Source organism: Vanacampus margaritifer, chromosome 2, assembly GCF_051991255.1.
Source record: "Vanacampus margaritifer isolate UIUO_Vmar chromosome 2, RoL_Vmar_1.0, whole genome shotgun sequence".
Lineage (NCBI taxonomy): Eukaryota > Metazoa > Chordata > Actinopteri > Syngnathiformes > Syngnathidae > Vanacampus > Vanacampus margaritifer.
In genome coordinates this window covers 23,117,170-23,144,148 of record NC_135433.1, presented here as the reverse complement: position 1 = coordinate 23,144,148, position 26,979 = coordinate 23,117,170, and the positions used below count along the sequence as shown (strand labels likewise).

General features: G+C 39.2%; 4 protein-coding genes across 10 annotated transcripts in view; 2 read left to right on the top strand and 2 right to left on the bottom strand.

Moving 5' to 3' along the window:
* LOC144042685 (mitochondrial import inner membrane translocase subunit TIM16-like) overlaps nucleotides 1-4,900 on the bottom strand; it is a 132,724-nt gene extending 127,824 nt beyond the window's left edge. For 2 of the 4 annotated variants that reach the window (XR_013290946.1, XM_077555566.1), the window contains exons 1-5: nucleotides 4,598-4,900; nucleotides 2,379-2,475; nucleotides 1,890-1,970; nucleotides 1,260-1,330; nucleotides 25-211 (exon numbers count right to left, since the gene is read on the bottom strand). Coding sequence is in view for 3 of the 4 variants with exons in the window: in XM_077555566.1 (XP_077411692.1) it covers nucleotides 25-211; nucleotides 1,260-1,330; nucleotides 1,890-1,970; nucleotides 2,379-2,475; nucleotides 4,598-4,657 (496 nt within the window). In the remaining variant the exon portion in view is untranslated. Of the gene's footprint in view, nucleotides 1-24; nucleotides 212-1,259; nucleotides 1,331-1,889; nucleotides 1,971-2,378; nucleotides 2,476-4,597 lie in introns of those variants that run through there. The other 2 variants (XM_077555570.1, XM_077555568.1) reach the window with 2 other exon arrangements.
* LOC144042687 (Golgi apparatus membrane protein TVP23 homolog B-like) lies at nucleotides 4,780-11,348 on the top strand. Of its 2 annotated transcripts, XM_077555573.1 has the most exons (8): nucleotides 4,780-5,495; nucleotides 5,629-5,705; nucleotides 7,694-7,854; nucleotides 8,921-9,065; nucleotides 9,187-9,276; nucleotides 10,504-10,629; nucleotides 10,736-10,864; nucleotides 10,956-11,348. In XM_077555573.1, exons 4-8 carry the CDS (start codon nucleotides 8,982-8,984, stop codon nucleotides 10,986-10,988), a joined length of 462 nt encoding a protein of 153 aa, XP_077411699.1. In that variant the 5' UTR covers nucleotides 4,780-5,495; nucleotides 5,629-5,705; nucleotides 7,694-7,854; nucleotides 8,921-8,981; the 3' UTR covers nucleotides 10,989-11,348. The 2 variants fall into 2 exon arrangements, with proteins under 2 accessions (XP_077411699.1, XP_077411698.1); XM_077555572.1 differs by lacking the exon at nucleotides 7,694-7,854.
* Nucleotides 11,349-12,482: 1,134 nt separating this feature from the next.
* Nucleotides 12,483-26,979, bottom strand: part of LOC144044221 (5-hydroxytryptamine receptor 3A-like) — a 41,263-nt gene continuing 26,766 nt past the window's right edge. For 2 of the 3 annotated variants that reach the window (XM_077558487.1, XM_077558488.1), the window contains 8 exons: nucleotides 16,991-17,136; nucleotides 16,852-16,896; nucleotides 16,665-16,771; nucleotides 16,418-16,587; nucleotides 16,221-16,336; nucleotides 14,273-14,483; nucleotides 14,047-14,196; nucleotides 12,483-13,894 (listed from right to left, as the gene is read on the bottom strand). In XM_077558487.1, coding sequence (XP_077414613.1) covers nucleotides 13,644-13,894; nucleotides 14,047-14,196; nucleotides 14,273-14,483; nucleotides 16,221-16,336; nucleotides 16,418-16,587; nucleotides 16,665-16,771; nucleotides 16,852-16,896; nucleotides 16,991-17,136 — 1,196 coding nt within the window. In that variant the 3' untranslated portion in view covers nucleotides 12,483-13,643. Of the gene's footprint in view, nucleotides 13,895-14,046; nucleotides 14,197-14,272; nucleotides 14,484-16,220; nucleotides 16,337-16,417; nucleotides 16,588-16,664; nucleotides 16,772-16,851; nucleotides 16,897-16,990; nucleotides 17,137-18,753; nucleotides 18,829-26,979 lie in introns of those variants that run through there. The other variant, XM_077558486.1, reaches the window with a different exon arrangement.
* On the top strand, nucleotides 20,364-26,487 carry LOC144044015 (inward rectifier potassium channel 16-like). The gene is made up of 2 exons (XM_077558173.1): nucleotides 20,364-20,643; nucleotides 25,337-26,487. Exon 2 carries the CDS (start codon nucleotides 25,357-25,359, stop codon nucleotides 26,470-26,472), a length of 1,116 nt encoding a protein of 371 aa, XP_077414299.1. The 5' UTR covers nucleotides 20,364-20,643; nucleotides 25,337-25,356; the 3' UTR covers nucleotides 26,473-26,487.

The window sequence follows — 26,979 nt, the reverse complement described above, 5'->3', positions numbered from 1 at the left end:
AAACAACGCCCGAGTCGTGATAACCTGCGAGCGGCGCATCATGGCGGTCCGTGTCCCAAATGAGCGGGCACTTGGCGGTGCCGACGGCCAGCAGCCCAGAAGAGGTTGGGTGGAAGAGCACCAGCTCCAGCCCTCCCCGCATGGGTCTGAGAGTAAGCTCGGGATCCAAGGGCTGTTGCAGGGCCGGGTCGCACAAACGCCACAGCTTCACCTGCGTGCACACACAAGATTTTTGTGGATTACACTCAATGAAGGTACTCTCCTCAGTTCAACATAGTTCCTTGGCTTGAAGATGCCACCAGATGGCGCCAAATGTGTTATTAGACATGGCTTTGGCCTGAACACAAAAGGGTAGTTTTCCCCCCCAAAATATGCCCCAAAATTTTTATTTACAAATGCTGAGCCGTGAAATGTGGTGTTCATTGTACTTCAAAACAACACAGTATGGACTACAAGGACTGCACACATTTATTTCACAACTGAATCATTGTTCTGTTCTTTTTAACACAAAGTCAGATGTTTGTCTGCCCCTTGTTGCGAGGAAGGACTAAAGGAGTCTTTCCTATCACAAACAAAACAAGAAAATATTTTAACACCTGCTCACTATTAACTATAAGTGGTGGACAAACTCGTCCTGCAAGTTTTGGATGTATCCCTGCTCCAACGCCGCTGATTCCAAACAATAGGATCATTATCAAGCTTATGCAGAGCTTAGTGATGAGCTGATAATATATCAGCTGTGTTGGAGAAGGGAAACATCTAAAACCTGCAGGACTCCGGCCTTTGAGGACCGAGTTTGCCCACCCCTGAACTATAACATACTTGAGAATGTCTACACTTTGATCACATTTTGATTATTTGAGTTCAAATCCATTATGATGGCTCAAGTGTATAATGACAAAACTATCAATTAAATCTTTTCACAATATCACCAATTTGAACACTTGATATACTGTATGCATTTATTGCTAAAATGGCCATTCCTGCATGATTACAAGGGAATGAGAGTTAATTCAAATTAAATGAAATGCAATCAAGCTGGCCGACGTTCTACGAGGTAAAAAGAGAGCTGCCGTGTCTGAAAAACTGAGGATTTCCAGGGTAAAGCCAGAACACCTGCAGCAGACTAACACTTGCACAAAAGGAGGCGGTTTAAATAACACACAGGGAGGTCGCTCGTATTGTTAGGGAGGAGGATGGAAGACAACATAAGATCCACGCATGATTGGGGGAGTTGGTCATGAAAAGGAGACGCTCACTGTTTCATCCGCGGAACATGTTGCCAGAAGACTCTCATCAAATGGAGAAAAGTCCAAGTCGGTCACCAGATCTGATGAAGCAATGGGACAAATCATAATGTGTACAAACTCTCTGGAGTGTATAATGAAATATGAAAGGAAGCAAGGAAATCTTTTGTCTTCACACACACTCCTTCTTTCCACACTCTAAGCTTTACTTCCACTATTAGAAGCCTCTCACATAGCCGCAACACTCTAGCTCCGCCCTCGGTCATTATTAGTAATGAAATCCATACTTGCTATTGGCTCAGCAGTTCAATATTTAACATAAAAGCATTTCTGCTTTTTTTTTTAGGCTGACTGGAATCCTCTCGGAATTTATTTTATTTATTTTTTTACCTCATGCTATTTTACATCCTCATTTATAAAGACAAGTGTTTGTACACTTCTTGAACCAGACATTTGAAATAAACAATTTGAAATGAACAATTGAAATTAATATGGGAGGCATTAACAGACAAACTTGAATTCTTTGTATTGACCCAAGCACATCTCACAGACGTGTTATTAAGATACCTGGGAACAGTTCCAAACTGTGAATTAATGCTTAATGTCTCCTTTGAATTTTTTGGGCGCATTGATGAAAAGTACCAGAATGACAGGAGATATGTGTGACGCTCCATTGTCCATCCGCAGCAGGTTTCACAGACGTCAGGCCCAGCATGCCGCCCCCTGCAAACAGATCATCACAAGGTTCAAACATGCTGCTTGATCTTTTTTTTTTTTAACCGCACACAGGCATCATCATCCCTCTTCCACTTTCTCAAAGGATGACCTTATACATAAACATGATCGATATCAAAAATGTGCTTCTTTTTCCTGCTCACATGTTTGTCAGTTTCCTATATTGCTTACTAGGCAGGACTCAGTCACCATCAAAAATGTGAAATCACAACATTCAATAAGGAACTCCAAAAACACCTCCATGGATTTGGAGGGATTCCATTTGACACATTATTTCACAATTGATGCTATATTTAACGCAATACAGTGAACCTTGGTGCTAAGGAACTATGTTGACGTCAGTTGAGTAGCTTCATATGGACCAAAATAGCAAAAGTGTCCAAAAGGAATTCTTACCAGCCTGTTCTGTGTTGAAAGCCACCAGCTTGGCACTCGCCTTGATGTGGTTACCCTGGCAGGTGAAGGATCCACCACGGACATTGTTGATCCATCCCTGGAATTCCAAGAGGCGACAAGCCACATGTGACAGAAATTATATCAATCATGTATACATGTAATGTGACCAGAGAGATTGTCATTGTTGCATTCTTTCTTTCTTCTTCTTCTCATTCTTGAGAAGAACACACCTGTACATTAACAGTCTAAATTTGAAGATTTGTTTTGTGAAATTTTATTCATTTATTCCACAAAAGTCTATTGGCTCATTCACTCCCAGCAATTTTCACTAAAGCAACACATTTCGCTCTCGGCTGTTTTACTGGAGTTTGACTGATTTTGCAAGGCACAGAATATTCTTAGTCTTATATCGCTATAAAAACATGGATCTACCAAAAGAAGTCTCTTCTTTCATCAGGGAAAAAGAATATTTGTATATGTTTCCATTTTGGCAGAAATTAGCATTAGCTAAGTTTCATCATTATTCACAAACCTAATGAAAACACTGGGGGGAGGAAAGCTTGTTGCAACATGGCTCTGGCTGATCTTTTGTACTCTGCTGCCACCTGTTGGCCGTTTTATAATAACTACCATTGCTTTAAGCCACTTATTCAGGTCAGAAGCTGCATCAAAGTCATGGCAATATTTAAAATAAAACGTGTTTATACGTTTTTGGGAGCAAATGAGTTAAATCGTCTTCATTTGTTTCTATTTATGTACATGTATGTTAGTTTTTGATTATTTTTTTTAAGTCTTATTACAGCCTTTGTGTTGCCTTGTCAATAAAACCAGCCTCAGGGAAATGAAAAAGAAACAGGAAGGGTTGAGCTGAATCAGATGTACTGCCCCATGTAAACTAGTGGGATTGTTTTTTAAACAAATAAGATCTCAAATTAATCCTCAAAGGCCCTGCGCTCTCTCTTCCTTGATGATGGCCTCTGTCCTCTGGTTGGACAGATCAAAATTAGTAAATAACAAAACACTCTGCACATATTACATTGACTAATCAGCATCTCTTGTGAGTGCAGCGTGGTTATTTGAATTTCTTGATTTTGTCATGTTAGATGAACGCCGATACGGCACTGCTTCTGGTGGTACAAGTGGCACAGTTGTGTGTTGTTTTATTGCATTTTTGTATAGCATTGGTTCTTAAAATTGCGACTTGATAGTGGTGACATTGATAGGTGGATTCAGTCATTTAAGTACATCATAGGCGCAGGTAACACAGGCACGGCCTGTCACCGCATTTATAGTAGAATTTCCTGTACAAGACCACAATCAATAGACTCCAAGCTACACAAGCTAAGTCATAGTGCAATGAAATGGGGAAAAAAACAGGAAGGATTACGCTGACACTTAACTTCCTGTGGATGCGCGAAGTGCTGAGGAAATGAAATGCTGCACACTTTTTGATGTAAACATCTGTTTACGTCATATTCATTTATATAAGCATTCTGTATGTCTATATGAATCCATGTCCTTTTAAAGAATTGGATTTTGCACATTCTTGGATAGATACATCCACATTCCCCTATTACTGTATTCGTATGCATGTTAGGGTTACTTTAAGAGGAGGTTACATTCGCCCATTATATTGTGTTTAGGTTCCTTTAAAAAAACAAACTACTTTATATATTCTTCCACATGAGACGCATCCACTTTATGCTTTGACAGAACTGCTGCGCTTTACTGTGACGTTGTGTTTACAAATCTTTAAAGCAGCAGCAGAGCGCCACCTGCTGTCTTTTAGATGGCGTGTACTGTACAGATTGGAGGAATACACACTGCACCTCTTGAACATTCCTGGGATTTTACAGCCACTATTACATAATGCACCGAGGAAAGCTGCAGGCGCTGCAATCTCACATAAATCAGTTTTTAAAACACATGCAAATACGGTCCTGTCCTGAAAGATATGCTGCGGTAGGAGTGTAATGACCGGGATAGCCTGCTTTGCATCCATAATAAAGGAAAAAAATACCGGTCGCCGGTAAATGTAAAAGACAGTGGGTTGTTATCATTTCCATATGCAGGAAGTTAAACACAACAAGCAAGCAGGCGGTTCCCCCAATCCCACCCACTACCTCACCCACCCACCCACAACGACACAGTTTAACAGTGTTCCGCGGCGATGCTAATTCTCCAAAACGAGCAGACACCACAGCTAGTCGATTACTCACATCCTTATTGGCGATTTTCGGAGTGGTGTTTTTGAATTTGGAGGTCTTAAAGCGGTTCATGGTGCCCTCCTCTCTGCGCTTGATGTGTCGAACTGTCGGTGCCTTCCGGGTGTCTCTGCTCTCGCTTGTGTCGAAAAGCTGCGGCTCTGCAAACACAGCAAAAGTGTTCCTGACAGCGCAGGTTGCGCCGCCCGGCGATGGTGTCCGCTCGTTTCACGGCACGCGAATGTCGCGGTCGGGCGGAGTTGCAGTTGGACAATCGATTGCAGTCGGTCGCGTGCGAGCGTGGTGTTGCTCGTGATGCATTGATTTACTACTCGGAATGTTGCATTTCATCCGCCTGCAGGTCTCCATCCACACTGCAGCCATACGCTCGTTACCATCCCATGGAATGTGTTGGTATCACGTGTCTACGTAAAACGCAGTGTGGAAAATATCAATGTACAGAATACTTTCTTGTACATGTACACGTGGACGTACTGTTTGCAGAATGACATCCTCTTTTTTTCGTACTGTTTATTCATCGGAACTACACGCACAGTAGGTGTTACCACGAGAACTTCCGCAGAGTCATATGCCTATCTACTTTTTATCTTTCGTATCTATCTTTCACATAGGTAGGCAGAATACTTTCGCATTGTTTTACGCTGTGAAACGTTCTCAAACTTGTAATTTATTTTGACTACACTGCCGTGCCGTAGGTATCTTTCAAATAAGGATAATGTACGCATGCGTAGAAGGCTTTTCAGGGGATTTTTACTTCCGCGTGCAACTCGAAAAACAAAATGAACCGAAATCAACCTGTATAAATGCACTAGGGGGGTTGGCTTTCTAATTGTTGCTTCTGTGTGCAAATCAGGAAACCACAAGTCCAAACCAACCTATAAAAATGAACCAGGTAATCAATAATCGGTATTCCTAAACAAAACTTAGCTTTTCATGCGCATTTAACTCATTTCTCAGTACAAACTTTGTCAAGAAAGCAAGTTGTCGAATTTAGCATTTAGCTGCGTTTGTTTTCTATCTGTCAGAGCTCCCAAAACGCTCCTCCGTTTGGGGAAGGTGACGACGTCAGGAGTCGGACCCCGTCAAACGAGTCCGAAGTCAGGTGAAAATATCTCTTTCACCAATCCGCACCACATGTTTTACTTTAATTTCGATTCCCGTTTACTTTTATTTTATTTTATTTATTTATTTATTTTTTAGAGCTCAGTATTGTTCATTCGATTTGACATCATCATTGCTCTCCTTTTTTTTCTAAAATTAAAAAAAAAAAAATCTAATTTTTTTAAAATTATTTTTGTTAATATATATATATACACACATACATATATATATATATATATATATATTTTTTTTTTTTTTTTGTATGCGGGTGTGTATGTGCGTGTGTGTGTGTGTGCGAGCGTGTGTGTATTCATCAGTTCACCTAAAGCCCATTAAAAAAATCCCATACTAATAATATAATATAATAATAAATTGCCAAATGCAGAAACATCCATGTAAGTTATCACGATGTAGTGGCTCTCGCTAACAGACAGAATTAAGTAACCAGAATTAGGTTAAAAAATTCTATATACGTAGACCATGTTTCTATAAATTTTGATATTTGGTTTTTATTTGAGGCAGATATTTTTTCCATTAAAATGTGATTTATGAGGAGGTTAGACCATTGGTCGATCGTCGAGTTTGTTTATTTTTCCAGTTAACAAGAATTGTTTTTTTAGCGATAGTAAGGGCTACAGGTGTAGATTGAAATTGTTTATGTGGTAAGTCAGTTGTTGTTAGGTCACCTAGCAAACACAAGTTTGGAGATAAAGGTATCCTACAGTCCAAAATAGCGGAAAGTTTTTCTAAGACTTTAGTCCAGAAATACATAACCGGAGTACATAACCATAAAGCATGAACATAAGTGTCTGTAGTGTTTTGTAAACATTGGAGACCAATGTCGGAGTCTGAGAGTCCCATTTTCTTCATCATATATTGAGTAATGTATGTTCTGTGAATAATTTTATATTGGATAAGTTGTAAATTTGTGTGTTTTGTCATTTTAAATGCGTTTTCACAAACTTGAATCCAAAAGTCAGGTTGCGGTGCTATAGACAAGTCTGTCTCCCATTTCGAGATGGGTAAAGACATTTTATCAGTATATGAAAGTAACTTATATATTTTTGAAAGTTTTTTTGTTGTTGTCGGAGAAAGCTTGTTAATATCTTTAGCTAAAACAGGCGGTTGGAGCGTACCCTGAAGTGTTGGAATTTGTTTCTTTATCATATTTTTAACTTGTAGATAATGTAAAAAAAATTTCGTTTTTTATTTTGTATTTTTGGAGCAAGGATGTATATGATATAAACATATTATCTGAGAAGAGATGGTGGAGGTGTGTAATTCCTTTCAGCTCCCACACACCTAAATAAAGCGGTTGGTTGTTAAGTTGAAAGTCGGGGTTATGCCATAGGGGAGAAAGCCCACAGGGCTCCACTTGGGCTTTTGTCAATTCTAGTGCCTTCCACCAGGCAGTCACGGTGGCGGAAATCATTGGGTTTTTAAAACAATTATGTCGCTTAATTGATGTTGTAATAAAGAGTAAATCTCGAAGTCTGAGGTTATTACAATCCTTCTGTTCTAGTTCCAACCAACAGTTAGTGTCTCTGTTGGGTTGTGCCCATAGAACGATATATTGTAGCTGGTTAGCTATATAGTAGTACATAAAATTTGGTGCCTCTAGACCCTGTTTACTTTTAAATCGTCAACGTTTTTAGAGAGTCCTCACTTGTCGAAGGAAAACAATACTTCTATCACCAGTTGATAATTCTGGCTTCATGAAATTGACTAATCTTTGGGTTTTTACGCACGTACCTAATTACTAAACTTATATAATCATAGTGTACCTGGCTGTTGCAGTTGTGAACAACCGACGGCCAGCAAAGCATTATCCCACGATATTTCGTGTTGCCACGAAAAAGCAATATGTCACAAGTTCACAACACCGATGTACATGAAAAAGTTCATCTCGTCAGCTGTCACTCTTGACAACATTGAAATCTACCCAGAAGTTGTTCTCAGCCGCCTTAAGGAGTGTCTCAATTGTTAAAGGCGCACCGAGGTGCAAGGATCAAGCACCGTATTTCAAGAAGGAGCAGGCATCGGGACCGGGTCAGAGCATCAAGGTGCAAAGATCAGCCATCGAGGTGCGAGGAGGAGTGAGCGTCCAGGAGCGAGTATCAAGGAGCGAACACCGAAGCTGGATGCGCAAGGTGCGAGGATCCAAGTGCGATCAGGACGGGCCAACGAGGTTGCGCGGGAAGCGAGTGTGCAGTAGCAGCGGGACCGTTTTTTTTAGTTAATATTTGACACCAAAATGACTTGATGACACTGGCTCATGGTTTGTTTCTCTTTCTAAGGTTTGGAGTAATTATGCTGCTATTGTCTCTATAGTGTAGATGCAACGGGCTTCCGGGTTTCACACATCAGCGTCGTTTCCGGCCACTGAGGCCGCGTTCCAACACTCGCAACCCCACCCCTGCGCCCCCCAAATGGGCGTCTCAACTCTAAAATGCTTCGAACAACTGAGACAGACAAACTACACACTTGCACCCGTCGACCGGAACGCGCAACCGAGGGGCACGAAGACGGACGCGCAAGAACTGGGACTCGGCCCACACGTCGCAAACAGGAAACGGAAACAAAGCTGATGTGTGAAAACCAGGAAGTCGGAAAAGTCCCGCCGCCTCCGTGGCATGTAGCCCATTGACTTTGGCCACAAAGAAAATGAACATTTGATGGTTCTACATTTTTATTTTTTGCATTCAAGGTCAATACCTAAGCAACATAACGCTTTATACATGTTTACAAGTCACTCCAAATATGTTGCACACAAATTGAAACATTAACATCATCATAATGTCAACATTATGAACCAGCCTTTTTTTTTTCAGGATGGGCATTATTACACCATTATTGGTGGTAAACAGGGCTTACAAACAGCACTCACAATGTGCAAAATATGTTGTCAACGATTATTTGTAAGTCTGTAAATCATGGTTACTGTTCTGGCAAATTGGACTATACTGTATTTATACTTCGTTTGCCCTGGCCCAAAAGCAACACTGCATGTATCAGTATTATGTTTTCGTCCATGTAAACTGACCAATAAAATTGGATCTTTGACGTCTACACCTTTTAAATATGCAGATGCTGCCGTCTCACAAATTTCGGATTGCATCACAACTCAAAATCATGTAAATTAGATTCTTCAAACATCCCTGTAGTGATTAGAGTGGAGAGAATGATTAAACATGATTTTTTTTGTTGTTGTTGCAGGCACCCCGTAGTTGCCTTTTTGCATCTGTTCTTCCGAACCAGTGCCATCTTGGTCTACTTAATGTGCGGCTTCTTCAGCAGTCACTTCATCACCTGCATGGTCACCATCATCCTCCTTCTGTCGTGTGACTTCTGGACTGTCAAGGTAAGACTGGAGCAGGTTTATTTCAGGCGACGCGTTAATGTACTTGCGGGAGTGCTAACTGATCGTGGTAATCAAAACTAAGAATGATTGTCATTGTTAAAGGAAGCCGTTTTCTTTGTAGAACGTGTCGGGGAGATTGCTGGTGGGCCTTCGGTGGTGGAATCGAGTAGATGAGGATGGGACGAGCCATTGGGTGTTCGAGGCAAGGAAGGTAAATGGGCACTTTGATATTCAGCTGGTGCTCTCTACACTTTGTTCGAAAACAACAAAGCATGCTTTCAGCAAGTCTTTGAAGTAGATTGTGTGGGAAGTGTTCCCAATTTAAAAAAAAAAGAGTTTTCAAATAGGAAAAACTGTAGAGGTCTTAAAACGTCTCAAGTTGAGTGAATAAAATAGGTCCATAAATTCAGCCATTGAGTAAAAACATCTTTAATCTTTAGATTAAAAAGAAAAAGCCTATGTGTCTTTAAATGCATAAATGTTTCATTTTCATTAATGCTTTAAGTTGTATTTTAGTATTACATTTTTATAGGGGTGCATAACATCTTTAATTGGAATTAAAGTACTGTTATAGTTGTGTGTTATGTTGAAAAAAAAAGCTTATAGTTTATAAGTTTATACTTTTTCTGAAATCACTAAAACATATATTTTCCCTTTGTTTGTTTGTTTTAGCAACATAGTATTAAATTTGAGTATTAGATGCCTAATCATACATTTTAGTCTTTAAGTTAAGAAGATAGTCATACCTATGAATTTTTGAATTCATAAGTCATAAAATGGCTTGGAGTCAAAAATGAATTAAAAGCTTTAAATTGAGTATTTATATTCCCAAAAGAAGATTAAAAACAAAACAAAAAAAAAACGTTCTCTTCAATTTGAAGTCATACTTTTAAGTCTTTAAGTCAAAACAATTAAAAGACAAAAAACAACAACATAAAATGTCTTAAAGTTATTATATCATGGTATTTTAAGCCCTTCCATAGTTAACTATAGGCATATAATGATTAAATCTTACCTTTGACACCATGTTGGTGTAATTTTTTTAGGGAATATTAGGTATTTAGCTGGCTATTTTTCGAATGCGGAAGTAAAATGCCCTGGTTCAGTATAACCCCGCCTCTCCCCGTGTGGTTTCGGGTTGGGAGGGGCTGGTGCTTGGAGAGCAGAATGACCTAGAATTTCTGATATAGGGGCGAATGGAGGAAATTAGCATTTTAACATAGCTAAAAGCTACTAAAAGTAGATTTTTTTCACGTTACTGTCCCTTTAAATTGGGGTCAGAAAGGGTCTTTAAAAATCTTAAAATTTAGTTGTTAATTTAACAAAAACAAACGGGGAGCCCTGAAAATTTATCTTTTATTTGAAGTCCTTGTCATATAATACCCCCCCCCCCCCTTCTTGCATGAAATGAAATGCTCGTTTTTCACCGTCTCCACAGAGGAACAGTCGGGACCCAACGACGAGCGCAGAGTCCAAGATCTTCTGGTTTGGCCTCATTGTTTTTCCAGTCCTTTGGCTCAGCTTCATCTTCAGCATCATCCTTAACTTCCAAATTAAATGGCTGGTCAGTTTTTTGTTGTTGTTGTTTTTGTTTTGTTTTACACAAATAAATGCCCCATGAAGCAACTTGCTTCCCACAGTCAAGCTTTTAAACTTTGTGTCCCTTCCAGGCTGTTGGACTGATGGGCCTTGTGTTACAAGGGGCCAACCTGTACGGCTACGTCAGATGTAAGTTGAGGGGCACGTCCAGCTTCACCAACGTGGCCAAGAGCTACTTCGGGGCACAACTTCTTAAACGGGTAGGCCACATCATAACGTTTACGCTAATTTCTTGGCTTTTGAATCACTTTGTCTCACAGCTTGGTTCTTTTTCTTCTCATTTCTTCCAAGGCTATGAGGAAAACAGATGAGGTGTCGGCGTAGAAATGTGTGGACAAGTGCTAAACCTCTTTTGATAAGATGAAGGTCTTATTTTTACAGGGTGTTGATGTTTTTTGAATCATCTATTTTTTCATCAACTTCATTTTAAATGTGAATCAAGGAAAATACACATTTTCCACTTATGTTGTGCAAAAACGATGCAATACGCAAATTATTATCTTTTTTACCCTGGATGCAGGGAGGTACTGTAACATGCTTAATTGCTGATGTCTTGGAAAATTTGTTAGCACTTTTTATTACAAATAAGCTCTTTCAGAACAAGTTGTGGCTGCTGATCTAAAAAAAAATGGGTATGAAGTCATTTGTTACAGTTTACAGGAATAAAAATACAATAAACTGCTATTGATGACGTCCCTTTCTTCACTGAGAAACTATTCATGATCAAATTTCAAAGCCTTATGATTATCTCATTTTCACAGCAACCTAATCGCGCTATGAAAATTCAAGCCATCTGCTGGAAACGTTGCCGCCTGTAGAGGGCAGCAAAGACTTATATAGTACAAGCTGGCACGCCAACATAAAAGAAAATACAGTAGTTAAGATATACAGTAATTTAGTTGTGTTCCTCTATGACTATCACACAAAAATAAACTGTGTAGTGTGGCTACAGTTGTAGTGTCAAACCTGCTGCGGCATTCATGCATTTCAGCGTAGCTCAATCAATTACCAGAAGTGGCAAAATCTACTTAAGTATAATCAAAGATAATTGTGTGAAAAAAGTCTGGAGGGAAAAGTATGAGTACTGATTAAATTCAAGCTGAAGTACAGACTCTAAAATATACTTGAGTGCAAAATTATTTTTACACTTAGTGGACTACAGCCCTAGTATTTGTGGGGGACAGAGACCGGAAGGGCCCTCAAATAGTGAAACTATCATTGATGCCATTAGAAATGCATTGAAACATTTTTTAACCCCCCACCCCACCCCAAATTTTGAAAAAAAATGTGTTTTACATGAAAAACAAAACGTAAAAAATAATCACTGTACAGTCCTGTTATGTAAAACACCCATTTACATAACTTTGCTCAACGGAAAGAAAAGAAACTTGGAACACAAAATTACTTCCTTATTTTATTCATTTACATAATGCTGGTACTAAGAAAATAAAAAAATAATATGTTACATGCAGCATAAAATAAATACACATTGTATGTTAGACAATTTTGCATGCAAGAAGCTGTTTTTAGGAACATTTGCCACAAATCAATTAGCAAAATACCTTGCTTTTCCAAATCAGTTAATTAATTGACATCCGTGTCACTGCCATTTGTTTTTCCGTAATATAAGACCTAAGATTAAAAAAAATCAATCAAGATCTCGGTTCACTTCACTCCTCTCCACTTTTATGTTGTGTCATCATCTGCAGAGTTTGAAAAAACAAGTAAGTCTATTTTGACAAAGTTAGATTTGAAAGCACAGACACCAGTTTTGAAATATAAGGAATAGGGGAGACCGGGGCTAGTATCACGGTTTAATTGTCACATTTCAATTTTCTTGTCCACCAGAGGACGCAACAAACAAGTGGAATACTAGTTTTGTTTGTAAATTGTCAGGGGTTGTGTACTGTCTGAGAAGAGAACAGCTTATTGTGAGCCGACACGAGTGGCAGTTATTTGTTTTGCACAACCCAAAGTAAACATTTTCAACTTTATATATTTTAGAACGGGCGTCGTACATAAACACATTCTAGCAGTAAATCATGTGGACTTGTTAGAGGAGAGATTCAGGCATCTTGTCATGCCTCTGCTTTAAGCTAACTTTAAACTAGAGCAAGTATTAGCCAACATGGTAGTTTGTCTCAATCATTTTGGGGTTTGTTGTCACATATGAAAAGAATGGGACAATGAAAAATGCACTTCTGGCAACTCGTATGCCAGAATTATTTTTCAAATGATGAGTCTGAAGAGTGAGGAAATTAGTTTGCCAGATTTTGTTTCATTGTTTACAAATTGATTTTCCAGTTGTTGGATCGACAGTATGCCCACATGTCAGGACTGGTTTAAGTTTCATGATGAATCATCCACCCACTAACCAAAATGCTTTATATATTTTTTTAATCCAATTTAATCTCAAATTTCCCGTTTAAGGGAAGCAAACCAAGCATTTGAGGGTGAAAACTATGACCTAAACGCCTGCAGCTCCTTAGGACTTTAATCTATTTCATAATATTTTTTTGTTAAAGTTTGCTCAATGACTATGGTAAATTGTCAAGATCAATGATAAACATTTTCTCTGGCTGTACAAAAAAAAAAGAGCAAAAAATCAACAACAGGAAAACAAGGATAATTTTGTCCTTGTTTTATTAGTTGCAAAATCCAGTGTGACAACTTACCCATTGGTGGGGCAACATGTCACATGTTCACGCTCTCTATTTGATGGCTTATAACTCTGCACTGACACAAGGTATGAAAATGACATGAATACAAAAAATATACATGGGACTTTGGTCTTTCATTTGGTATACGTTTTGTTTATATATGATGTATTGATTCCAAGAAATATAAAAAAAACTATAAAAAGTGATACAACTAGCCCCGGTCTCCCCTAAGTCAAAAATGTCAAGTAAAGTAAAGATACCTGAAAAATCTCCTGAAGTAATAAAGTATTTGTACTTGGCCAGTTCTCACCACTGTCGTTTAAAAGAAATCCAAGTGGTTCACCTTGCATTCGTATTTCACCATCACCGTGATCATTGCGCAAAAGTAGAGCGTGCCCAGAATGAAATATAACCAGAAAAAGGCTTTGTCGAGCATGTCGGCGAACGCCTCGTTGCGGTCCCTCTCCGCTTCCTTGGCTTTACTGGCGTCCAGGAAGTCGGTCAACTTTCGGTGCATCTCATTTTCCTCCGAGTCGCCAAGCTGGATGACGCTGATGTCCGCTTTGACTTCTGCTCAAATATACAGTGATAGTATCACAATGATGATCATTATAATAAAAAATTATCTATGCTACATCACCATCAAGTAACTACTTGATACGATACTGTAACATCTTCAAATATAGATACGATGATGTGATTCTATATGCAGATTCCCTCACCTTCACTAGCTCTCCTTTGTTTGCTTGCAGGCTTTGTTCCTCTAGCAAAGCAGCAGAAGATGAGGCCTCCATCCTTGGCCACCCGCGTGAGCACCATGGACACCAGCATGCTCACCACCAGCAGGACCAGGCACACGCAAAAGTGGTTCTCTGCAAGCGCAAATTTGCCACATGGCCGGTCATTTGAGCTCATGCCACAATAGGGTTCGCACCTGCGCCCACTGACTTATTACGGGGCCGCACTCGCTGTCGCCGGGCAGATGGTCGTTGAGGATGAGCAGGAACATGGTGAAGCTGAGCACCAGGGTGACCTTGAAGGAGTTGCGCTCGCCGCAGCCCAGCGGCAGGGCGAAGCTCACCATGTCGGCCAGGATGAGCAGAATGCTGGGAAGCATCAGCGTGATGAAAGGGTTCTGTTGCCGGATCTTCAACACCACCTGGGCAGAGTCCAGGGAAGTTCAAGGCAAAATGTTTAAGGCAGCCATTAAAATGGTGATTATCAAAGTGTACGCAGGCTCCCTCTTGTGGTATGTGAAAGAATCACTGCCTAAGTGCTGTTGTGTAAAAAAATGATTTGTTTGATAGCTTTTATTTTTGGTACAAATATTATTAGATATTTAACGTATTTAAGTACTGTTTTTAACGTTACTTCCAATAATATTAAATGTAATTTTTTTTAATGGGAAAGTCAACGTCTAAATTTTCGTTACAATTATGTTCTATGTGCCCCCACTAGTCCATACAGGACGTTCTGATAACTATTGTGTTTGTGGAATATATGAATTGCAGCAAAATCCAACTATTTTTAGCCATCTATGGGCGCGGCCATTTTGCCACTTGCAATATAAAGTAACGACCAATCATTGCTCACTTGTTTTCTGTAACTGAGCCATGATTGGTTATTACCTGATCTCTGAGCAACGGTGATGTCATTTTCAGTCAACCGCAAGTAGCAAAATGGCCGCCTTCTGATATTCATAAAAACTGCTGTATTTTCCTGCTTTATCCATACTCCACAAACACAATATTACAAGAAATTTCTGGATTACAAGCCGCTACTTTTTTCAACCCTGCGCTAGCTAATACAAAGGTGCGGCTTATACATCAGATCACAAGGGGGCGCACTATAAAGGAAGCGCAAGAGCGTCAGGCAGAGCAAAACAAAGCAAGTGAGACCAAATACAGTAGAAGAGACAGCACAAGAGGGAGACAATTTGCACCCTAATTATGAAAAAAAAAAGTAGCGGGAACCCGGTACATTAACATTAAAACACCTGCGGCTTACAGTCGGGTACAGCTTATATGTGTAATTTACATAGCGCAGCTTATAGTCAGGTGCGCCTTATAGTCCAGAAATGACTGTAATCAAATTACTGTGCTTAGACTAGTGGGCTGCATAGAACATTTTATTATAAAGGGTTGACTTGAACAATACCTCTGTCTTGTTTTACCAGGCCTACTATGAAGTTGCGGTATTCTTGGGGGGTGGTACTTGGCGTAAAAGTTTTTGAGAAATACTGCATGAAAAAAATGTCTCAAAAGCCTAAAAATAATATCTCAATGCATCTACATTAATTGATGTACAGTATAGCTGTGGTACCTTGAATGAATTGAAATGCCATCCATCTTTTCCACCCCCTTCAAAAACCCACAATTTGGTTACATGTTAATTTAAATAAAGAAAAAAAACACTGTATTGTAAATTACAAATATAAAACACAATAAAAGAGAATGTAAAGAAATACAGTAAACAGTTTTTATAAAGTGTGATTGAGTCGCAGTCACTTGCATAGTCTGTGCGTGTGTTTTAATTTCTATTTGTGTGTTTGGCTACTTATCCCATTACATAAACGGCTATCGGGACCCCGGCGTGTTTTTCACTTCACTCAAGCGACAGCAGCATATCTAAAGTTCGCTTGTAGGCTTAGCTTGCCAAAGCAAAAAAACAAAACAAAAACGGCCAAGTGACGGCTCCTAACTTAAAAAGCTCCACTGATATAACAGCTTCATCCATGAAAGGCACTTTATGAATTTATTATAATTATATGCATGCATTCATTTTTTTTCCTAAATGTTTTTGTGTTTGTTCCAAGTATTCATAAGTAAAATTTCTTTACAGGTAATTTGAATGATTTCCTTGGCTAAAGCAATTTGTCGTCCGCTTCAGGCCTTACCGAGATGTAGTATTGTTCCCTCGATTCAGAGTGGAGGTAAGCGCCCAACGTTTCCCAGTCGCCATGGCTCCCATCAAAAACTTCCAAGTGACCGATTTCCATGGTTGTACCACATCCTGGGCACAGACCAGAGAAATGACAGAACTATCAAGGCGACGACGCAGGTGAGATCAGGTCCAGTGATGCGCAGGGCCTACCTCTAGTGGACCAGGTCTCTATGGCCACGGGACATTGGTCCTCAGCAAAGGGGTAGTTGAAGAGGTTAAATTCACAGTTGACCTCGGCCGCCATCACCACTCTGTGCCGCAAGGTGCCATTGCTGAACACTATCAGGTCACGGAAGCTGTTCTGCGTGCTTGCCGATATGCTGAAGTCGGGATCCAAAAAAGAGGAAGATGTAAAGGATGAAGAGTAATGTCACAGCTGCACAATGCCACGTCTTACCCATTGGTCACAAATATGTCCGGAGTCCAGACTTTGCTTACAGGCAGAATCACCTCATTATACGGGTAAACGGATATGTCCCAGTACAAGTCGTAGTCAATCCATTCCTGCGGTTGCAATCCAAGTTCAGGGCAAGGCTGATACACTTGACACACTTGTTGACTGACAAACACATCTCATTGCTTACAATTGTGGCCCGCAAACGACAACCTAAGCGCAGATTCTTTGTGTCCTGTAATAGAAGAGCATACACTCAAATGTATGGAAAACACAAATTGTGTACTGTATATGGAATATACACAAAGTGTGTCACTGTCGTATCTTACAACTTTGATGGTCTGATACTCGATGGATGGCACGAATATGTACTCAGAGCAGTTGTCATGCTGCGGCTGAGTTATTAGTTTTCTGTTGACTAGCATGTCCGCCAGACATCTGCGGGTCCTGCAGGTGTTGGAAACATCTGCGCCTCCTAAAGAACCAGAGTGTTGCAACTTTTACAAAAATGCAGGTCGGAATCACCATCCAGAAATCTCTTCTGAGAGATGCAAAAATACCAAAGAAAGATTTGGGGATATCAGTAGAATTTTCCAATGAAAAACATTTATCCGCTGACAGAACATATAGCAGCAGGACATTGTCACATAGCCACTAGCCACTGCGGTTTCACACATTTAGATCATTTCATCACAAACTGAAGAGCCCCTGTTCAGATGATATAATAATTAGGGCTGGGAATCTTTGACTGTCTCCCGATTCGATTCCGATTTTTGGGTCTGCGATTCGATTCAGAATCGATTGTTGTTTCTGAACAATTTTAGATTAAAAATTATTTGATTGACAATGATTTCTGCTTCAGTTTATAAATATGCAAAGAATTGTCATGATCTACTCCAGTCGGACTCGCTAATGCTAATTAGCGCGCTACTTGTGGCACTTTTATCACTCAAAAGAACGACTATTCATACAGAACGCTTCAGGAATGTATACAGAGAAGCATTTTAACATCCTACACTGCAAAAAAAAAAGAAACTTTTATTGGAATAACTTGATCATGACTTTTTCCTTCTATGTGGCTACAACTTAACTTAATCAGAACGAGCAGAACCACACTGCCCCTAAGTGGCCAAATCGTGTACAACATGAACAGTGCTCCCAATAAAGGCACACACAAACAAGGGCAAGACAGTATAAAATAATTTAAATAAAATACATTTTGGGACATTTAAAATCGATTCTGAATCATACTAAATGAGAATCGCGATTTTTATGAGAATCGATTTTTGGGCACACCCCTAATAATAATACATTTGCACTGCAATGTAAAAGCGGTTATCAACCAGCATCGTCCCTGCTACGGTGTTCAACGGACTATGACTGCTGTTGATAAGTCTGTTCTGTGCTGGGCCGTTGTTGTCGCACCCTTGCCGTGGCTTCTCAAAACTTTTATCCTGTTTCCTCTACTGTATCTTCCCTCTGCCCCTCTGTTTCTCCATCTCAAACCAACCCTTTAAGGCAGATAGTGCCAAAGAGTCTGGGTTTTGTCCTTAGACGCGTTTTCCCCCTTCCTCTGTAGCCAATATGCGAGTCGGTTGATTTTTTAAAATTTTTTTTATATATGTTGCTAGTGTCAGGTACCGCCAAAGACAGAAAGCTATTGAGATTGGTCAATAATTTGTAAAAATAACAAAGGGACTGATCCATAGTATAGATATGTGAAAAAATATTAAATTGACCAAATATATACGCAGGAGGTTTCCACAGGAAGAAGTTTCTTGCCTTCAGATAACTTCTTCTGTAAATTGGTGCAATCTAAATACAATTGACTATCTAGGACAATAAATCCATATAAATATAGTTTACGTAGTCTTCTGTTTACAAGTAAGAACGGCAATTTGGATCGGTACTCTAGTGGGCCAAATCCAAGCCAGAAAATTCTCCTCACTTCCCCAACCATGAACTCGTCTTTGATCTTCCAAAAACGCACCATCGTGGTACGCTGACTTACAGTATGTGTTTAATTCATTGAAATCGGACCCAACCAACAAGAAAGTGGCACCCGGTCTGTCAGAATTGACTTTCTGCCTACCTAGAGAGAGCAGGGTCCATACAAGCGCTGCCCTCAAGAGACCCAAGCCACGTTGCGTTTGCGACAGCATCGCCATAGAAGGCAGATCCATTGAAAATAATGACGGTCTCCTGGCTTTCCTGACTGTTAAATAGAGCCGTGGTGACGCTGCAGCGATGTACCGGCACAGGACAATTGAAGCGAGCCACAATAGGTGGCTAAAACTGCTGCACTTGCGTGATCAAACTGTTTAAACAACAGCACGGCTCTATTACTCCCACCATCAATGTACCAGCTGCTATTTGTCTTTGCGCTCCACAATGCCATCCACACTTGAGTTTACCGCCTGTCATGGAGGACTGACAAAGACTTTGCGGTCACTGTAGGTTTTTTTTCTTCATGGTTTCGAAAAGCGAGGTAATTCTCAGAATTGTTTTGAGAGATGAATGGCCGACGCTTGCGTGTCAATGTACTGTGGTTGTGTTGACTTTGATAAACTGGCTCGTTAAATCATCAGGTTATATAAACAGCCTTTTCTGTTTATATTGATGTGGCGTTATTGTGTGTACGGATTCTTGCCTGTCCAGATGCTCAACTAAGAATATTTTACTTGAGCATTTGTGGTCTCGTTTTTTTTTGTTTGGGTACAACCCTACTCTTAAAAAATATGTCTTACAGATGATTTTTTTTAAATGCAGCAAAAATTTGCCTCAACATGCAGATACGGGAAAGACTAACTTCCACAAATGACCCACTAAATTTAACTCCTCCCCATCTTGAATGGAACGAGTCTCTGAGTAGCGATGTATATTCCAACTGTATACTTCAACGGCATCAATTACTACTTTCCTATTATCCAGGTCTTAGTGAGGCAATAATACTTACCATGTACCAACATGCAACATGAATTTCTTTTGATTTCTCCTCAGTAACACTTCGGGGGTTTTTTGTACTTTATTTTACTGGCTTGTCATAAACCTTATCGCTGTTGATTGTGATAAATGGCAAATTCAAGAAGTAGCTAATCTGGAATGTCAAGTTTATCTCAGTTTTTATCATTCTCAGGACTGTACCGGTTGCAACTTTAAGCACTCGCTGCTTATCAGAGACCACGTCTGTCACACATTTCTTGGTTTAAATGAGTTGTTTACTGCTTCCTTTTTTGGAGTTGTCTTCCTGGTTGAAATATTTTTGTTTGTCATCTACGTGTGTTCAATAAAGAAAGTGTGAAGTGTAGAAGGTTATCACTCAGGAATGCTTCTTATCTCAGTCTTTGCACATCCTCACAAGTCAAATAGAAACCATACACTTGAAAACTGAACGATCATTTTTTTTTCATTTCGACCTCTTTATGGGTGGCGTTATGGACGCAATAAAGACACTTTTAAAATGCAGCGGATTGGTTATGATCCCTCTCGGCTTATCACGACCAGATGGAGGACAATTCAGACGAAAAGAAAATCCGATGCCAATCACACAGCCTCTCTCTCTCTCTGCCTGATTGAGCAAAGGTTAACTTTCTGTCTAATGAATCACGGAAATGCTCGGAGAAAAAGATCCGCTAAATGGCCTATTAATAATCTGCCCATCGGCAAGACTTTAAAGAACAATAAAACTCGGATTTCGTCACCCAGACGCAAACAAGGACAGGACAGCTGATTTTTGAGCGTGTGTGCGTGAGCATTGTTTTTTTGTGTGTTTGTCCTGAAAGACTTCTAAAATGTGGCACAGGCCATAAATTCTTCCAGATTGTCCACTAAGGCTTCCGAGGGACGTGGTGGCAGCAATGATATCGGGAGGTCAAAGGGGACTTTGCCTCAGTACCAGGCCAAACTCTACACAATCTCAAGAATCGTGGCCACATTTTTAATGATTTTTAGACACCTGGGAAGCATCATTGTTACCACTCAAGTAAGTTACTTCACGTTAATAACAACCGTTGTATTCGTTTACAAAGGATGCATTCACAATGCAGGGCACTCTAAAAGGCGCGGAAATGATATTTTTCATAGTACAGAGACCTTGTTTGACTTTCTGTAAATGAGATAAGCAAATACAAACAATATGTGATTCTTGAAATTAAAATAAGGCAGATTTCTATCAATGCTTCTGTGGAGTCGTTATAATAATCAATTGGATACGTTGCAGTGAGATGGATGGAACATACAATTGCACATGTACAGTACTAACATAAAAGTGAAATACACACAAAATAACTGTGTTTTTTGTTAAAATGCTTAAAATAGAGTTGAGTTGACTAAGTAAAACAGCCCGGGTCAATTACCAACCATAATTACTTTTATGTTAGAATTACTTTGATCACTACTTTATTATTATTATCCAAATTAGAATACCTTTTTTATAGGCAATGGCAGCTTAATTACAGTGCAGTATGTGGTCACTGTGTTCACCTATAACTATTATAACCTTATCAATATGTCATAATTATTTTTTCTTACATAAAAAGATATAATGTAACGTGGTCTACTGTATTGTAAAGCATCTGTCTTGACCCTTTTTGAAACTGAAAGCTATTTCTTGGGTACTGAGTAATGTGAAGGGAAAGCAATTTGATCCACACTTTTCAATTAACATTTTCTGAAATTGCTATTCCTATATATAATATTATTAATTATTCATAATATTAATTTATGTGAATACACTGATAAAGGTGATGATTTCTCACAATAATTAGGAAACAAATACAGTACAGGCCAAAAGTTTGAACATACTTACTGGACTTTTTCAGTGCATTTGTTTATTTCTCATGACTGATTACTTTGGAGATTCTCACGAAGGCATCAAAACTATGTATGAACTGATGTGGAGTTATTTACTTAAAAAAAAAGGTGAAAAACAGGCTTTATATTATAGATTCTTCAAAATAAGCACCCTTTGCTCAGTTTTTTTTTTTTTTGCATACTCTTTGCATTCTCACCTCTGGGAACTCCTTCAATACTGTTGGAAAACCCTTTCAGGTGACTACCTTTGGAAGTTCATCAAAAGAATGCCAAGAATGTGCAAAAAAGTCATCAGAGAAAAGGGTGACTATTTATTTATGTACTTAATTTAATTATTTTCTCTTTGTCACATTTTCAAATGAATGCTTTTACAACATTATCAATACCATAATTTCCCTGCTTTTTCACTGCTAAGCTTTTTGGAACCAACCCGAGGTATACTCTATGCTTAAGGGCTGCTGCGGTGTTTGGTGCTTGTTTTAAGCAATATACTTGTATATTTGAGCACAAATGATGGAGCGACAGACAGAAAAGGGCTGTAGGTAGAAAATACACACTTGTTTATATTTGTTACTTTCCGTGAACAACAGCTAATATTACGGCTTATTGAGGAGTTGTGTCCGTATAGCCTTGTGTCTGTATGATGCATCACGATGACCATTTCAATGAAATACAAAATGTGGTAAACAAAACATACAATAAAAAACTTTTTAATAGAATTTGGATTTATAATCCATGTGATCATTATTAACTCTTTCACTGCCATTGACGGCTATAGATGTCAAAAAAGTATTTGAACTATTTCTATTAGTTTAACATTTTTTCCACTTTTGTTAACAGGAGTATGAAAACCTAGAAAAAAGTATTGTACATTTAGAACACATATAAAATTTGTGATTAATCGTGAGTTAACTATTGAAGTCATGCAATTAATTACAATTAAAAAATGTCATCGCCTGAAAAAGAGAGAAAAGAGAGAAAAGATTATTAAAAATTAGAGGCATCAGGCGATTATTTTTGTTTTTAATCGTAATTAATCGCATGACTTCACAAGTTAACTCACGATTAATCACAAATTTTATATCTGTTCTAAATGTAAAATAAAAAAAATCTAGGTTTTCATACTCTTGTTAACAAAAGTGGAAAAAATGTTAAACTAATAGAAATAGTTCAAATGAATTTTTGATGTCTATAGCCGTCAATGGCAGGGAATGAGTTAAAGATCGTAGTCTTGCTTTTAGTATCTTCATTATTGCAGTTTTTTTTTTATTATCATAGTGCCACATTTTCACTGTTATAAGCAGAAAATGAAATATACTGATGCTAAGAAGAAGCATGTATGCATGTTCTTAGTTAGTTTGTGCGTCTCCAATTAATGTAGTTTTCCACCAGCATGGTTTGACATTTGCATGACAGACTTACTCAAGATGTGTTGGGTACACATTGTCAACAATAAAGGTGTAAAATTAGAGCACATCATCATAAACTTGGTCTTATCAGCAATGTGTTCCCGGGTGACACAATAAGGCCATAAAAAAATATATATATGTGAAATGACTTCGCAGCTTTAGGAATGTTTTGATCAGTTCTCAGCACGTAGCACTCAAACTTGTCTTTTATCTGTACAGCTGTCAAGATTACCGAGTTTGATGGCGTGCAGGAAAGTGATAGAAATATCCTGACTTTTGTGTATTGCGCATTTTATATTAGTGATACACGATGTGCATGGTTAAAGTTTAACCCTTGATGTAGCATTTAGGGGTGAAAGCCATTTTGGGATAATAATTGACACCCACAAAGAAAAAAAAGATTCAAAACATTAGTTGCCAGAAAGGAGATTTTATTTTTTATTTTTTTAAACCCAACTCTTTTGAGGTGACCTTGAGCAATGCCCCATCATTGTTATTTAACTCTAAAGCAGTGGAGTGTGGTTTGTAAAGAATTCTTAAATTGAATGCTCAAATTATCTATAATGTTTAAGTTGATTGTGAAGGCCCTGGGCAGATTAAATTGACATGGCAACAGATACCGGCTGATTGTAATAATAATAATTAGTGTTGTTCCCATACCGATACTGGTATCATGAGAGGCCCCGATACTGCATTAAAACAGTCGGTACAGTATCGGTGAGTACTAATAAGCAACATGCCTATTCGATTATTTCCGACGCTAATAAAGGACTTTGAATGCAGCATCTTGTGTCTTGATCATGCATGACATTCACTGATGTGTGACGTGTTCACTGCATGCCGAGCCAAGATATCCTATTGGCCTTTGAATCCTCTAAACCAAGGGCAAGGCAGCTTTTTCATGTTGAAAAAAAAAAACCTTAGGTATCGGTATCGGGGGCCAAAAAAAAACGTTATCGGAACAACACTAATAATAATAATAATAATAATTGACATTTCCATATACAGTACATCATGGAAGCAATGCAGTCAATAAAAACACTATGAAATAAAGAGAATAGAATGGTGGGAGTAAATTACTGCAGTTTCTTGAAGCAAATTTAGGTTATAGATGTAGGTCAGTGCTTCTGATAGTCCTTTTTCAAGTAGACTTGAGGTTATTCCACAATGTTGTGTATGTCCATGTTAGATTATGTTCCACCCATTCCGCCTCAGTTCTGGTCATTTCTCCAGATTTTTCTATAATAAACCTTTTTCATAATTTGTTTTACCTTTGACTTTCATTTGACATGATTTTTTTTCCTGCCTATGTGCTGCAATTGTTCAACATAGGAACATTTTGCCCACACGTAATAATGGAAATGGAATTCCAGGCATTGTCACAAACAGCAAGTACATTAAAAACGTTATTTTTTTTTTTAAACTTTTGTCGATAGTAAAAAGTGTGGCGCGTTTTTTCAATACCAATCTCGAGTATGACTTTTTATTTTCTTTGTATTGTCATCATTGTCGAGGGAGATTGTTGTTGTCTGTATATGCAGTAATCATTTAAAAAAAACATACTAAACCAAACATGGCAAAGGTTACAAATCCATATGCGTGTTTTTTAATGTTCTTGGATGATATTTAGACTTAATTTATTGAGAACGTTCAAGTAAGAAAACATTTGATTTCTGATAGTCCTCTTTATTTAAAAGCTATATTAGTAGCCATATTGTAGCTTCTTTGCTGTTCAAGTAAATAATCAACAAATGAGAAACCTTGTCATTGTTCTCAAGGTCAGTTCTTGAGTATTGCCAGAGGCACAGTTGCACTTGTGAACATAAAAGGTTCACCTTCATGCGGTATCAAAATCACTGACCTGTACATTTACAACCTAAATTCTTATATTTGTTTCAATGAAATTATATTTATTTATTCCCATTCTTGACTAAACTGCTTCCAGTATATGTGGATGTTTTTGACCAATAAGATTGAAGTTTCTTTGTGTTGCCATTGGCAGTGTAATCTGCCTAGGACCTTCAGAATCACAAGTTCTGGCCTGTGTAAATTAAACTACATTCTCAATTGGACTGTTTCTTCGATTCTAAATTTGTTCTCACAGGCTAGAGCACTCACCCTGGATGACGTTAGCATACTTCTGTCCTCTGTTTGCTTGGTCAAAGTAAAACCTTTTTTAGACAATTTTAACGACCAAAACATGTACTTTCCTCATGTTTTTGGCATGTTATTAAAACGGCACTAAGGGAGATTTCAGTGAATAATAGATGATAGGTTCCACAAAAAAAAAAAGGTGAATTCACAAATGCCAAACTGGTTATGAAGGGGTTCACTGTACTAAATCAGCTCAATCCCCACTGGAGGCCACCAAACGCACCATCCGCCAATGCATTCATGTAAAACACGTCTCCACCTTTACTCAAACCATTAACAGTCCACTGTTTGCCTTCGTAGGGCTCTGAGCAGCAGTCACCATGAGCACCGAGAGGCGCGACGAGGTGGTCATCGACACTTCCTTCACCACCGTTCACACCGTGGGCGCCGGGCACAGTGAAGGCCGGCAGCTTCGCTTCATGCATAAAGACGGCAGGTTCCCCGTGGTCTTCCAGAAGATCCCCCGGGACTGGAGTCCATACCTGCTGGACATATTCACCACTCTGGTGGAGATCCGCTGGAGAGTGATGCTCCTGGTCTTCTCGCTGTCCTACATCATCTCCTGGCTGTTCTTCGGGTTGTGCTACTGGCTCATCGCATACGTGCACGGTGATGGCGACGGAGACGTCGACGGTCCCTGCGTGTTAAACGTCCACGACTTCACTTCGGCATTTCTCTTCTCAATGGAGACCCAGGCAACCATTGGTTACGGTTTCAGGGGCATGACGGAAAATTGCATGGTGGCTGTGGTGGTGGTGACCATTCAGGATGTCGTCAGCTGCCTCCTGGACACCATTGTCATCGGGATTGTCATCGCTAAAATGGCCTCGGCGCGGAAGAGGGCTCAGACGGTGGGCTTCAGTAGATTTGCAGTCGTCAACCAGCGGGATGGCGTCTTGTGTCTGTCATGGCGACTCGGGGACTTCAGAGGTAATCATATCTTGGAGGGTGTCGCCCGGGCGCAGCTTGTACGCCACTCCAAACAATCCAAAGGACCCGTGGTGATCTCATACCAAGATGTGGACATCCAGGATCGGGATCTCGTCCTCGCCACGCCAGCCTTAGTCGTGCACAAGCTCAATTCAGGGAGCCCGCTCTACAAAATCAGCCCTGACGATCTTCTGGAGGAGAACTTTGAGCTTGTGGTGTCCTTCACCTACACGGGCGACTCCACCGGGATGCTCCACCAGACACGCACCTCCTACACGCCTGCAGATATCCGCTGGGCGCAACGCTTCCAGGAGGTGCTCAAAGTGGGTAAGAAGCACTACAAGGTGGACTACGCTTTGTTTAATGAGACCACGTGGGTTGCCACCCCCATGCTGAGTGCGGAGCAATATGACAGGGGAAGGAGTCGACCTGGCCTTTCGCGCTCGGTCCTGGTGAAGAGAACCCGCTTCTGTACGGAAGAGGTCATGCAGCAAACCCATTTGTAATATGTAGCTTCAGAATTTTTTATATATTTATATGCCTTTATAGTTTAGCCTACTTTATTTTGTTATGCACAGGATGTTCGAAATAAATTCTCTAAATGCAAGTTTATTTTTGTCTGTTCCTTGGATGTGACGACTGACGTTATTACCCAAATAGCAAAGGATGTTGGATCAATGCTGTTTGAACATAAATTAATGGAAACCTCGGTAGCAGCTCAAACACTGCCATCTTGTGGACACAATAAGCGCTCACTTTTGCAGCGGACATTGAAAGGCAGTAAATTGTAATACTGGATACGTTTTGGTAAATAATGAAAACGTTTTTATCAATCAAATCATTATTGTTAGTAATAATAATAATAACAAAAACAATAATAATAATAATAACAATCATAATAATACTACTAATTAAAAAGCTGATATTGCCACTATGAAGAGTAATAACACAATATACAAATTTTAAATATATAGTTTTGATTAAACAACAAGCTATAATAATGGTAAAATATT

Excerpts from the sequence above, each read along its gene's own strand:
- LOC144042687 (XM_077555572.1), top strand. Across the intron at positions 9,066-9,186 it reads GTGACTTCTGGACTGTCAAG|AACGTGTCGGGGAGATTGCT; the intron begins GTAAGACTGGAG and ends TTTTCTTTGTAG. Across the intron at positions 10,630-10,735 it reads ACTTCCAAATTAAATGGCTG|GCTGTTGGACTGATGGGCCT; the intron begins GTCAGTTTTTTG and ends TGTCCCTTCCAG.
- LOC144044015 (XM_077558173.1), top strand. The coding sequence starts at position 25,357 with ATGAGCACCGAGAGGCGCGACGAGGTGGTCATCGACACTTCCTTCACC.